At 33.3% G+C, this 15149-nt stretch overlaps 1 protein-coding gene and 1 long non-coding RNA gene across 2 annotated transcripts in view; one reads left to right on the forward strand and one right to left on the reverse strand.

The window, feature by feature from the left end:
* The window catches only part of LOC137621085 (uncharacterized), a 377935-nt gene that overhangs the window by 124439 nt on the left and 238347 nt on the right, over positions 1–15149 (forward strand). The window lies entirely within an intron of this gene.
* The window catches only part of LOC137621084 (protein sax-3-like), a 135958-nt gene continuing 134279 nt past the window's right edge, over positions 13471–15149 (reverse strand). The window contains 1 exon segment of the mRNA XM_068351523.1: positions 13471–14527. Within this exon segment, the coding sequence (XP_068207624.1) occupies positions 14337–14527 (191 nt within the window). The 3' untranslated portion in view covers positions 13471–14336.

A 15149-nucleotide genomic window follows, 5' to 3' on the forward strand; every position in this document is an offset into this window, starting at 1 on the left:
TATCCAATGCACTTGAAATAAATCGTAGAAAGGTATGGGAACTGACACTACTGAGTTACACTTTAAAATTGGATCTGACGCTACTCATTTGCACTTGAAATAAATTGCAGAAAGGTATTTTGGATGTGGCTCTACTCACTTACACTTTAAAATTGGATCTGACGCTACTCAATAACACTTAGAATAAGTCGCTAAAAGATATTTGGATCTGACACTACTCAATTAAACTTGAAAATTGGATATGCCACGTCTCAATTACACTTAATATAAATTACAGAAAGATATTAGGATCTGACACTACCCAGTTACAATTGGAAATTGGATCTAAAACCACTCAAACACACTAAAAAGAAATGTGACCTACTTTGATAACGCAATAAATCATCTTAGGCACAAGTTAAATCCAAACTCTCCCAAAACGTTTATTACTGCCTTCCAAGAAAACACCAAAGTGTAGAAAACATTGCCCTTCAAAGGGGATGACAAATGAATAAAGATAAATGGAGAAGCCATAGAATTCGAATAACTGGAATCTAAATTGATTGAATAAGCCAGAGGTTTATAGAGAAATTTGAGAAGTTTTTAATTTGGAAACCAGGAAATTGAATAAAGGAAGTACGACCCTACACAGGAAGATTCGGAAAGCTCTGAATTATGATTGATATTTAGGTAGATCCCGCCTCCCAGCTTTAACAATTATGTAGAAGTGATTGTACATAATTACATAAAACACACGCACATACGTACACTATATACATACATGAAGTTTTTATGTATATATATATATATATATATATATATATATATATATATATATATATATATATATATATATGTGTGTGTGTGTGTGTGTGTGTGCGTGTACGAGCGTGCATGTGTGTTTTATATATACAGATATATATATATATATATATATATATATATATATATGTATATATATTCAAATAAGCCATATATGGCTTATTTGAATATGAAAAACACGTCTAAATGTGCAAAATTTATCATATATATATATATATATATATATATATATATATATATATATATATGTATATTTATATTGAGATAGATAGATATATGACTGAAGGACCTCTTACCCATTAGATTTCCTAACACTTTTTAGATCCACTTTTATCTTCAAAGCCTTGAACACAAATATATAAAAAAACGAAGCTCAAATTACCCCCGTAGGATTCGAACTCACATAGAGCATGGTTAGGTGAACTTCAACCATGCAGCCGCTGTAAGTCGTATCCTCCTACAGAGGTTTTTCTGCAAAAGAATAAAAAAATGCAATAGTCACCAGTACTTTTATACTGTTCCGAATCTTGGGCTAATCACCTGTACACAAACGTTCGGCAACGTCAGCTATTCATATGCATTCATAACAAGAGATTAATTAACAAACGTAGGAATGAAATCTCTACATTAACATTTGGCATATGGGAGATGAACAGACAAAATCGAAGTGTCCAAAGGAGCTTCTAGATATAGGAATGCATTTAGCAATATGCCGTGTTTTTAGAATATTAAGACCTCTTTCTTTTTAAAACTTCTCTACGATTATCTATCCAGTACTTAACAGGTCTTCCTCTAATCCTTTCTATATATATTTTCTATTTTCTAAAAAAAACTTTTATTAGGCTTGGAGGGGCCGTCACTATAAAATGATAGACATCCTGTTCTCAGTATGTCTTTTGGAATGAGGTTGCTAATGTCACTTAATACTTTTATGAAAGCAAGTAAAGTTTCACAGATCGTGCTTAAAACACTTCATTTTACTTTTATAAAAGCACAATAAAGTTTCATAGATTATGCTTAAGACACTTAAAGAATACTTTATAAAAGCACAATACAGTTCCATAGATCGTGCTTAAAACACTTCAGTTTACTTTTATATAAGCACAATAAAGTTACATAGATCTGACTTAAAACACTTCAGTTTACTTTTATATAAGCACAATAAAGTTTCATAGATCGTGCTTAAAACACTACAGATTACTTTTATAAAAGCACAATAAATTTACATAGATCGTGCTTAAAACACTTCAGTTTACTTTTATGTAAGCACAATAAAGTTACATAGATCGGACTTAAAACACTTCATTTTACTTTTATAAAAGCGCAATAAAGTTCCATAGATCGTGCATTAAGCATTTCAGGTCAATCGCGAATCGAACTAGTAAGTTCATTTAGAAAGCGAATGGTTATACATTTGATATAGACGTAACACGAAAGTTATAGATGTTAATTTTTTCACTCATTAATTTAGGAATGAAGTGTCACGAATATTTATTCGAATGAAAAAATAAACGTGAAAGCCGTTCATATCGTTGTCATGAAAAGTTATCAAACATTATGATCTAGTTTTGCTTTTACAGCAATGATAACACTATTTATTCGATTAAGAATAAAATAAGCATGCCATCGCAGTTAATCTTCATGAAAGTAAAAATAATGTCTATATGTATCATTGAGGCCCTTTGCGTCAATAGGCGTAGGAGGAGATGATGATGATGTATCATTCACAAATAATCTAGCATTAAAAAGTTATTCTCTCAGCATTAACAGCTGTTCTTGCTGGTGTAGTCGGCAGTAGAAGGAATTTTCGTTTTAATTAGTCGAAATAAGAAATAACTTTATAACTCGCTTTTATCCAACGAGGTAGACACACTGCCTGCTTTCTTTACCTTGAAGGAGACATGTCTTGTCTTCCATTTGTTCTCCGGGAAAGATAAGTATAGTTTCTGTTATATTTAAGAGATACCTACAATTGTCCTGCATTTTGTTTACATGAAATAAATATGATTGTGATCTTCCCAGTGCTAAATTATCTATCAATTTCCTCTTAGGAAGTCACAAAAATTTGACATGATATAAAAATCTTCTCCACCCAGAAAAAGTTTGTTTACATAGAATAAAGATTGATAAAATGAACGGGGCAAGTAGCCTAACATATGATGTTTCAAAGTAGTCAAACATATGATGCCCCCGATGCTGAATAAGCTATCAATCCCACTTAGAAATTCCTAAGTTGAGCTATGGTTTAAAAGAGTTCTCCTTCCTGAAAAAAAGAGACTGAAATGTGATGTTTTCCCAGACTAAATTATCTATTAATATCCCCTTGTAAAGTCATAAAATCAGCCAAGTTTTAAAAAATATACTTCCCCCCCCAAAAAAAAAAAAACAACAACAGACGAACGCGCAACATGGACCCCATATCTATAGGAGCCATTCTTTTGGCAGAATTGCCTGAGAAAGGGTTAGGTAAGCTCTCCTCTGAGAGCTGGAACATTCAGGCGTAATCTCTTATGTTTGGTGATTTCGAAGCCCTCGTGGGAAACCCTCTCTTCCCCCCCCCCCCACAAACAAACCCTTGCTTGCGTTATCCAGGTCCCTACTGTGGCTGGCACTCATAAATAATGTCAGCTACCAACTGCCTGGCATATCCTTGTTACTAAGGGGTCCAGATGATGAAGTTACCAAAGTGAGGTAGACTACAGGAAGAGACTCCCAGGCAAACAAATGGTTAGAGAACAAAAGGAATAAAAATATGTATATGTATATATATATATATATATATATATATATATATATATATGTATATATATATATATATATATATCATCATCATCATCATCATCAACATCAGCATTTACTATTCCACTGTAAAACAAAGGCCCCAGACGTGTCCTTCCAGTTGCTTCTGATTTAGGTCTTCCTGTGCTAGTCCACGCCCACAAACTTCCTTATTATAGAGATAACTAAATAGATAAGTAAATATTTTTTGCATATATATATATATATATATATATATATATATATATGTGTGTGTGTGTGTGTGTGTGTGTGTATGTGTGTATAAATGTGTAAATGTGTGAGAAAATGTGTGCACAAATCACAACAGTAGTAACACGTGATAATCATAAAATATGTGTTAAAACTGCAGAGAGAGAGAGAGAGAGAGAGAGAGAGAGAGAGAGAGAGAGAGAGAGAGAGAGAGAGAGAGAGAGAGAGAGAGAGAGAGAGTACTTGCTGCCTTAGCTTAAATAACAAATAAAAGATCAACGTTTAATTACCGTGTACGTCAAACATTTTCCTCATTCCCCCAGGAAAGCGAGGCTCACATTTCCAGAGTGAATATAATTTAATAAAAATAAGTTTTAGTAATAAATAAGTGAAATTTTAATCTGGGATATTCCATACTATCTCGAGTAATTCCGTTTCATAAGTTTTGAGCAAAATTTTCAAAGATTTTATTAGTATAAATCTTTTACATTTTGTGATAATTTTCATCTTTTATTGATAATAAGTAATATGCTGTATATTTTCATGAAAATATATATTGGATATTAGATATATATCTATTGATTTTCTTAATTAATCCTTATTTAAAATAAAAGAAAAACTGATTTTATCTAATAATGTTTTCTAATTTTTCGGAATTTTTTCATTACTTATAAATGACTTATTTTCCAGTGAAAAACTATTCTGATTTTTAGTATCGTGCCACAACAGTTGTAATGTGGCCATGGGATATTTATGTAAAAACCTGGATTGATTAAATAAGTTCTTGTGGATTCACATCTCAGATAATAATCTTTAAGATTTTTTTAACACATTCAATTGCTGTTGTTTTTTTGTGCAGTTAAATTGTTTATTTTAAGGGATCTCTTTCACTTAATTTCAATCTTCGTATTTATTTTATTTGTCGTTGCGAAAATAAATTTTCTCATTTATTTAGTGATCTTTTTTTTTTCGAATTCCATCTCCATATTTTTATTTTCTGCATAAAATGAAAATAGTTGATATCTGATGATTTATCGAAAGTGCAAACCTTACAGATTACCATGACAGCTAATATAATTTTGTTATTTGTCTTTATCTGCCAGCATGTCCGAGTAAGTTTTACAATGCTGAAGGACATTAAAAGTTGTAATTAGCTTTATAATTCGATATGCTTATTGCCTTATTTCATTCATTCATCTCTTATTTCCATTTCTCTTTTCACTATAAGTATTCAATGAGACGGATCATTTTCCCCCTTTTATTGAATACCTTCTATACTTTTCTATACTATATCTTTAGATTTATCATCTTATCTCTCATGTGCGCCTTTCATTACTCGCTCTCTCTCGCATTTTTTCTTTCCCTTTAGCGTTATTTACCTTCTTCCTTCTTCTTCCAAAGCATTTCTCAGCGAGGTATATATCGTTTCTCGTATTTTCTCTGAAGTAATGTTTTGCTCCCTCGATTGTTCCGTTTTTATTGCTTTCCCCATTCGTATTTATTTCGGTTTTTCTTCTTTCATTCATCCCTGACTCTCTCTCCCCCCCTCTCTCTCTCTCTCTCTCTCTCTCTCTCTCTCTCTCTCATCTCTCTCTCTCTCTCTCTCACTCTCTACTCTCTCTCTGTACCCATATGGGCTTGCTACTGACAATGAGTGTTTAATAACAAAGGTAGAAAATACCAGACCATGTATCTAACGTTCTCTCTCTCTCTCTCTCTCTCTCTCTCTCTCTCTCTCTCTGTCTCTCTCTCTCTCTCTCTCTCTCTCTCTCTCTCTCTCTCTCTCTCTCTCTCTCTCATTGTACGTGTATCCCTGTATCACACACACCAAAGGAATGGTAATCCTTAACATTTTTGCTTAATTTTGAAGTCTTTTATAAGCATAACATGTTTTTTTCCCCTCATACACTGTTATACATGCATTGATCCTCCATTCTCACGGGACCACCTTCGCATCTTCATATCTTCTGAGATAATTATTTCCTCTTCCTCTTCATTTTTTCCTCCTTTTTATCTTTTTATTCGCGAAGACTTTGATGAACGCGATGAATGCTAATGAATGAACGTGTGGCATCTTTTTATCTAATTTCCCCCGAGTTTTTTCGTATTATTTTCCTCCCTCTTCCGGAGACTTTTCTTCAGGGTGACTTCAGTTGAGAATGGAAATGGGGTTTCTTTTGATGGGCGTCGGTGAGATGTCAAGTGTGTGTGTGTGTGCGTTATACGCTTTGCTCTTCGTCGCAACAGGCGTCTGAAGACGCTTTGGGATGCGGAGAGTCTTTTAACCTTGCAGTTACTTTTTTTTTTTTTTTTTTTTTTTTTTTTTTTTTTGTATTTATGATGATTTTCGGTAGGATTATTCATGTACCTGTTTTATCAGTATTATATACATTCTACTACTACTACTACTGTCACACACAGATACACACACATATGTATATATATATATATATATATATATATATATATATATATATATATATATATATATATATATATATATATACATACATACAATAGTGTGCGTGACCCGTCAAAAATAACGGCTAAAATATTTAGATAGATATGCATACACTCAGATGTAACATCCTCTCACCCGGGTATGACTATTGCCTCTCAACCTATTTGAGGTACGGGGAAAAAATATATATTTATTCATTTATACACCCAAACGCTTGTTCTTTATTACATAGAGCAAATGATCAAATTCTCTCTCTCTCTCTCTCTCTCTCTCTCTCTCTCTCTCTCTCTCCTTTGCAAATGTGATAAAATTCTAGGAAAATAAAACTATGTTTACGTAGGTTGTTTATTTCAATTTTTTTTTATATAAAAATGCCCACATGGCTCCATACAAAACGGGACAAGGATGAAGCTGGGTTACACAAATTCAACAGAAGGGAATAGTGAACGATATAGCAAACATTCCTTACTGGTCTGACCTCTATTTCAAACTGATTAACGAAGAGAATAACATTTCATCAGATCTACTACCAATTGATGACGCTTGACCGACCAAATGAATATAATACACTCGTAAGATTTCAATCCGAATCTAGACGTCAAGGATCATACACAAACACTTCCCTTTTTCTTTTTTGTATTCATGCTCACCCATATTCAGTCCTTTGATATTCAGGTTGCGAATTGATATGTGTTTGTGTGTGACCTGAATTGCATTACGGGGTTGGTAGGAATACTCGGTGTGTGTAATAGAAATAGCCTTGGCCAGGATGAATGCCGCAGATGTGTTCTGTGTGTGATTGGGGTCGGTTGGTGTGTTTGAGTAGACAGGTTTTTAGGGTAATCGAAGTATCAGTTAACGAAACAGAAGTTGTAATGGTAATGATAATTGTGATGGCATCTAGAAATAGAGGTTCTAGGATTGTGTGTATAGTTATGATAATTAGATTTTCTTTGGGTAATTGGGTAACCATGGGAATAGTTATGCGGTTTAGATAATCTTTAGGATAAAGGTAACATCAGTAAAGGGAAATAAATAGTAATAATAATGATAATTGTGATGGCAACCAGAAATAGAATTTCTAGGATTGTGTGTCTAGTTATGAGAATTAATTTTTCTTCGGGTAACTGTAGGAATAGATATGTGGTTTAGATAATCTTTAGGGTAAAGGTAACATCAGTAAAGGAAACAAAAATAGTAATAATAATGATAATTGTGATGGCAACTAGAAATAGAAGTTCTAAGATTGTGTGTCTAGATATGAGAATTAATTTTTTGGGTAACCGTTGGAATAGTTACGTGTTTTAGATAATCTTTAGGGTAAAATTAACATCAGTTAAGGAAGCAGAAATAGTAATAGTAATAATAATAGTTATGGTAACCAAGAATAGAAATTCTTGGATTGTCTGTGTCTCGTCATGAGAGTCAATATGTTAGGGATTTAGGATAAGCGTAGGAATATTAATCTAATGGAAATAACAGTATGAATAGAAATATTAAATAGCAATATTGATATTTTATCGTCTTAAGAATTTGTGCAAGTCATAGTAATATGAAATATGATAGCAAAACTGAATAATGAGAGTCAGTCTGTACACTGAGAAATTCAAAACATGGTAATTATAGTGGAGAAAGTAACATTATAGAAATAACAATGGAAATAGTGACTTTTATATAAGTAATGACTAGTCATATTGTGTAATTGAGATGACCTTTGCCCTTGTAGTATTAGCTTACTGACGTCACTGTTGATAAATGTAAAATGTGTGAGCCATCATGAAAGGAGAGTCGTCTAAGTTCAAATAATGATTTTTATGAATGAATAAATTATTTGAATAATATTTATACTAATGTGGAATTATTCATGTTGGGTTATGAAAAAGGTGGAAGATGTTTTTATTGCTAATTAAAAATACATTCTGAAATAAGAATCTAGTTTTATATAGAGTAAGCAGTTCAGTCGGTGAGTGTGGATGAAACTGATGATATGGAAAGTGATAATAGTTACATTTTACGTTATATTTGTAAATGAATCTATCATCAGAGGAATACGATATGTATAATAAAGAATCTATTAGGAAACGGCATGAATCAAATTTTAACGCTACACGAGAAAAAATAAGATCAAGTGATTGGAACTATATTCTGGAAGATTGGAATATAGGATTGAAATATCCTCAATGAAAATGTATCTCTTCCGTGGAGTTACAGAGGCAAAATAGCAACCATGTTTATGCACAAAATAAAGAAAAAAATTGTGCCATTTTACTCTTTTACACTAAAAAAAAACTTTAATTGAAAAAAATATATATTTTTAGGATAAAGAGATGCATTTTGTAAGTTTGTTTACCTTTCTGAAACGGAAGTGGTGTAAAGAAAATAACACTAAAAACCATCACCATAAGTTCGTATAGCTGAATTAGAGTCATATTTATCAATTCACAAATATTCATAAGTATTAAGACTAGAGTATTTGTATAATAAAATGTCCAGTATGTCAATGTTTGTACACTGATAATTTTGCGTTTTTATTGCACTGTTGTGAGGCTTACGTTTCCTGGTCACAGCTGGTCGGGAATGCAAGACAAATAACCATTCTTATTTATTATCAACAGCGTCAGAAACAACTTAATTAGTATAATGGAATAACATTAAGGATTAGAAGATATGACTGTGTCGGATAACAAATGATTTATAGTTATTCTGGACAGCATAGATACTGGTTGTGTACTGAGGTATTATAATAAAATGGTTATTTCATTGCATGCAACGAGTTGAGTGGCGTAAGATATGTGGCCCCAATAGGTGGTATTTTACTTTAACAGATATATAATTTTTCACTGTATGCTAAGTCATAGGTTGTTGAACAGTAAGATACATTTAATGTAAAGAAAACGAAGATCTGCATTCAATACTATTATAATTCAAAAGAAAAACGGTTAACTAAAAATAAATAGGGATATAACTAATTCCTACAACGTAAAGTACATTACGTTGCATCACTGTAGACTGCATCTTAGGTGATAAATGTCTAAGTACTGTAAACTAATTCCAGACCGCAAAGAGTATCTTTTGAATTTTAGTAATATTACATTGAAAACGATCAATATTCACCAATGAAGATTTTTTGTGAGGTTGCAAGAATTGGCAGAAATCAGAACTGCCGCGAAATTATTTTTTTTTTTCTAAATGTTGAGTGGAAAATAAATAAAAGAATAATTGTCTTGAAGACAGATGCTTAAAAAACCTCTTTGGTTGTCATGTGTGATAGAGATGGCTAGGCAAAGACGATACTGTTAAGGTATACAGTATACGGCATCCAGATATAAGGGAAGGTTATGTTCATTTGTAGAATGTTTTTAAGCTAAAAAGTCATGTCCTCTTTTTAAAATGTAAATCACTGTGATTTAGAACGAAACAATATTAATGTACGATAGGCTATTGAGTAAAGCATTTGTATTATTTACAGAAATCCAGTATTACCGTTTGATAATGAATCATGATGCCAAGAAAAGAGATAGTTTTGAATGCAACAGGTCATCGTAATGGAAATGAAAACTGGTCAAGCTCTAAAACCTAGGTTTAGATATGATACATCATAAGATTAATCTTGTACTATACAAACGACCTACTTGTATAATAGACACAGACCTCGTCTGACTACGGGACTCTCAAAAGGGAGCCGTCATGAATGAATTTCAATACTACTCACTTGCACTATGATATGTAATTCATCAGGTCGGTTATCAATCATAAGTCACGCAGCAAAGTCATTTTTATACAGACTGGATATTGGAAGGGGGCGGGGAGACGGTGGGGGGCGGGCTAGGTTTCCAGATGGGTGGGGGAAGAGGGTGGGGGTCATTCCAGATTAAAATATTCTGGAACAGTTAAAAACGAAAATCTAGTGTTTGTTTTGGGCTTATATTTTATTGTTCAGAAGGTGATAAATATGATTTTTATTGCCGTTATTATTTTTAACTAATTTTGTGTGTGTAAATTACTGCATATTGTTAAGATTGTAACAATAGCGTTTAGAAATAACATTTTGTATTAATTCTTTATAGTTGAGATGTTGAGGGATGATATGAAGATAAAAATGAAAAGTGATAAAGAGTATATATATATATATATATATATATATATATATATATATATATATATATATATATATATATATATATATATATATATATATATGTATATATATATATATGTATGTATGCATGTATGTATACATATACATTTGTATATATGTGTATGTGTGGTAGTGAATAATGACAATAATTGAATTTATCTATAAAGTAACAATTCGTTATTCCCTTTACAAAATCACCAATACAATTGGCATAAAAAATAAGAAAAGACTGATATGCTTTCCGTCGAAAAGATTTTTGTCACCGAATATATAATGACACAAAAATCTACTTTTTATATACATCCATTACGGTCTGTTACTCCTCCATAGGCCCGTTTCCATCTTTGTAACGTCTGCATACCAACACAGGAAGACACTTATGGTTTGCTGTGAGTAATGAATGGACTAAACGGGGAAACAAACATCTCTTTATAGGTCGGGAATTCTACCCAACACTTATGTATTCTGTATTTAGTTTTTTTTTTTTTATCTTAATTTGTTATATGATTTTTTTTCCTAGAAATGTATCTAATATCTCGTGAACATCTATTGGATTCTATTAACAATGGAATTCTCGCATGAAAATTTTTTTATTTCTCTCTCTCTCTCTCTCTCTCTCTCTCTCACTCTCTCTCTCTCTCTCTCTCTCTCTCTCTCTCTCTTGCTTGTAAAAATTGCTTATCATTCATTTCGTCCGTGATATGTAAGTTTCTATCTTCTCAAGCTCCTTTATAACTACTAAACAAGCACTTCAATCTCTCTCTCTCTCTCTCTCTCTCTCTCTCTCTCTCTCTCTCTCTCTCTCTCTCTCTCGTTTATAGAAATTGCGACGTATTATTTCGTATGTGATATGTAAGTTTCTATCTTTACAAGCATCTTTGCAACTACTACACGAGAACTTAAAACTCTCTCTCTCTCTCTCTCTCTCTCTCTCTCTCTCTCTCTCTCTCTCTCTCTCTCTCTCTCTCTTGTTTATAGAAGTTGTCACTTTTTATTTCGTCTGTGATATGTAAGTTTCTATCTTTACAAGCATCTTAGCAACTACTACACAAGTACTCCATTCTCTCTCTCTCTCTCTCTCTCTCTCTCTCTCTTGTTTATAGAAGTTGTCACTTTTTATTTCGTCGGTGATATGTAAGTTTCGATCTTTACAAGCATCTTAGCTAACAACTACTACACAAGTACTCCATTCTCTCTCTCTCTCTCTCTCTCTCTCTCTCTCTCTCTCTCTCTCTCTCTCTCTCTCTCTCTCTCTCTCAAACAACTAAGTACTTAGCCAAGCCAAGGCGATCTACATGTTTTTATCTCCGCTTAGTGCCCATGCAGGGAAGGCATCTCCTGGACAGCCTTCCACGTCAGAAAATTGAATATCGTCAAGCCCAAGGACTATAGAATACAACTTGGACTGGTAGGCCTAAGCTTGCCGCGATGGGTCTCGCCTTCCATTTGCCCGAAGGCCTAAGTGAATAAAGCCAAAGGGTGATGTTATCGGCATCATGGCTGCTTAGGCCTATTTGATCTGTCTCATTATGGAACGGCGAATCGCATATAGTTCTCTTATAAACGAGTGAGACGTAACTCTCTCTCTCTCTCTCTCTCTCTCTCTCTCTCTCTCTCTCTCTCTCTCTCTCTCTCTCTCTCTCTGATGAGAGAATACTTTTTGATATTGTCAAAAAAAGTGTTTCACTGAATAAAAAAAAAAAAATATATATATTTTGTTCAAAAAAGTTGCTTCTTAATATAGACGTTTTGCTTAATCCAGATGTGTTCTAGTTATAACCACTTACATCCGCAAGACTATGTTCTACGCGTATATACATGCACACATACACGCACGCACACACACAGCATGCAGAGAGAGAGAGAGAGAGAGAGAGAGAGAGAGAGAGAGAGAGAGAGAGAGGTGTAACATATCATGTTGAGTAGAAAACGCAATCTATAAACGCCGATCTTTGTCACGGTTTCCTTATCTACTTTTGTAAATAGCTACGCAAATGCCACACGTTCACATACAAGAGGCAACATTAGCGTACAGTTGGACGTTGGAATTCCTGGTATACCTTGATCTGAGAAAGTGCACCCAGCCACACCCTTACTTCATGGCAAGACCATGTGTTTAGTCCAGCCCAACCCCTCTTCTAGCTTTTCCTTCACTGTTTAAAAACCGTAATTTTCATCGAAATTCTCCTTAAAAAATATAGTTATGAGCCGTATTTCAGTAAAATACAGGCGACCGTAATTTTTACCCTACTTTGTTATTTTCTTCTACGGGTTTGTGATCGTAATATCACTTCTTTACGTCAATATATTCGTTTTTAAAACGGTAGATACTTGGCGATATTAATTCCAGGATTTGTACCGTTTTTTAATGGAAATTCTTAACACTGTACACTATCTTTTTGGTTACTCTACGCGAAGTAAGGGTGTCACAGGGCGCACTTTTTTTGGTGCAAGGTGTACCAGAGACTCCTGTGTCCAACTGTACATTATTAACTTTTACGCTCTGACTGGGTTAGTTACTCCTCTTTATGACTAACAGTTTAATTATATCACAAATAAGCAGAATGTCTTTGGCATAGGATTACGTTTACAGTTACTTTGGCTATATAACATGCATCTCTTCCCTTACGATAACCATAGGCATATATATGTATATGTATATGTACATCTATTTACAACATTAAACACTCATCTCTGACATTGCTAACGAGATGTATGTGCGTACGTACGTATCCGTGCGTACACTTTCAAACTCTGACCGCGATACCTTATTGTCTAGTAACTGCACGACCAAAAATTTTTATTTCCAGGGATTCAGAAAGTTTATATGAATTGCATAGACCACCTTAATAGTATTTACCCATAAATTTTAGGTTAATTTTCATGGTAATATATTGAAAACACACATATATGCGTATATATACGTATATGTATATATATATATATATATATATATATATATATATATATATATATATATATATATATATATATATATATATATATATGCGTATATGTATATGTGTGTATATATATATATATATATATATATATATATATATATATATATAACCCACTGATGTCCAATTTTAATTCAACATCCCCAATTCAAGTATACTCAACAATGTTATAAAGTATATTTACAAACACTTTGTATGCCCGATTCTGTCTTCACTGATACTCTTCATCTCAAGAGAATATGACTTACAACAAACACACACACTATCCAATATGAAATTCGACTCTCTGCCTCGATGCAACTGGAATATCCCTCGAGCGCGCCGAGAAAATAGATTCCTTTTTATGTCTTGAAAGAGAAAGACTTCTTGTGCTAACTTGCTAACTCTTGATAACATGCACGTTCGTCCTTCTCCTTGGCTGGGGTCTGGAAAATATTCTGGCTAACTTTCTCCTCTCCTATTCCATATATATCCTTTTTTCTGGGCCTTTTTTTTTAGGTGTATAAACTCTTCCACTCTTATTCTCCTATTTTTTTTGGTAAAAGCTTTGTCTTTGCTAATGTTTCAGAATGCAAAGTCCATCTTGTAGAAGACTACCTTCAAAAATTTATATAGTTTTTGGTTTTCTTTTGGATATCGTTTGCAATTACGAAGGCTAAGGCTGCGTAAAGATCCTCCCTTCAAAGTCTCCTTTATTCAAGAAAGGTTCTAATCAAAACCTTCTGAACTGCGTTCAGGATCTCAAGATGGGCGGAAAAAAGGGGGAAGGAAGCGAGATAGAAAGAAAAATTAGAAACAGGAAAGAGGGAAAGAAGAAGAAGAAGAAGACGGAGAAGAGAGAAAGAGAAAGAATATCAGGTAACTCCTGGCCTGAGATCACCTGCACTCTAATTAGCCAGCTTTCTTAAGACGTCCCGCCGAGTCAGTGAAGAAGTTCTGTTGAATAGGATCTGGCGGAAGTTGGCAGGAGATATTTCCTTCCTTTCATTTAAAGAACATTGGATGTGACAATGAATTTGTCGTTCTGGGAGGGGCTGTGATGGTGAGTGACGGCTTGAGGATTATTGTGGGTGCTGTGGGCATTGTGGGCAATCGCCTTCTCTGCTGGAGTGGGTGATACCTGGTTATTTGCGGGCTTCAATCTTGGATCGGATGGACAGGATGGAATGGGGAGGGAATCTGCAACGAAAGGAGAGAAGAATTGTTATTGATTTTGCTGTTTGATAATGAAATTGTAGATTCGTGTCAATTCTATGACAAGGACTAATTGGTGATTAGAGTCGTAGTGTTTATTTAGTTTATTGTCCTTAATTTTATTTATTAGTAAGGAATTTTGGCTTTTATTTAATTAATCAAACTACTGTCTACTTAATAGCATTTTAATGTATCATATTATGAGAGTAATTATATATTAAATCCATAGTACTCCAAAAGAAAAGGGGATCTTTTAAATGACTTTCAAACGCAGGAGCTAAAACAGATATAATTTCATGTACGTAACTGTTACGATTTTATTTTGTAATATTGAAGTACATATACAACTATTGCTGTAAAACTCACATCATGCAATCTGAAATTTCATTCATGAACCACACTGGATATTTATAATTTAACTATTTGTTTAATTTTATTACATATTTAATAATTATTGTATGATACTGAAAGCGAGAAAATTATCACGGGAGTCAATTTTCTATATATTATTCCATCTATGATAATTTTGTATAATTGATGGGGCGGCTATTTTCCATTTTCTTCATGACATATAAACAAAAAATAATCAGGAGACTGGTGTACACAT

The sequence above is a fragment of the Palaemon carinicauda genome, chromosome 27, assembly GCF_036898095.1.
Source record: "Palaemon carinicauda isolate YSFRI2023 chromosome 27, ASM3689809v2, whole genome shotgun sequence".
In the NCBI taxonomy this organism is placed as follows: Eukaryota; Metazoa; Arthropoda; class Malacostraca; order Decapoda; family Palaemonidae; genus Palaemon; species Palaemon carinicauda.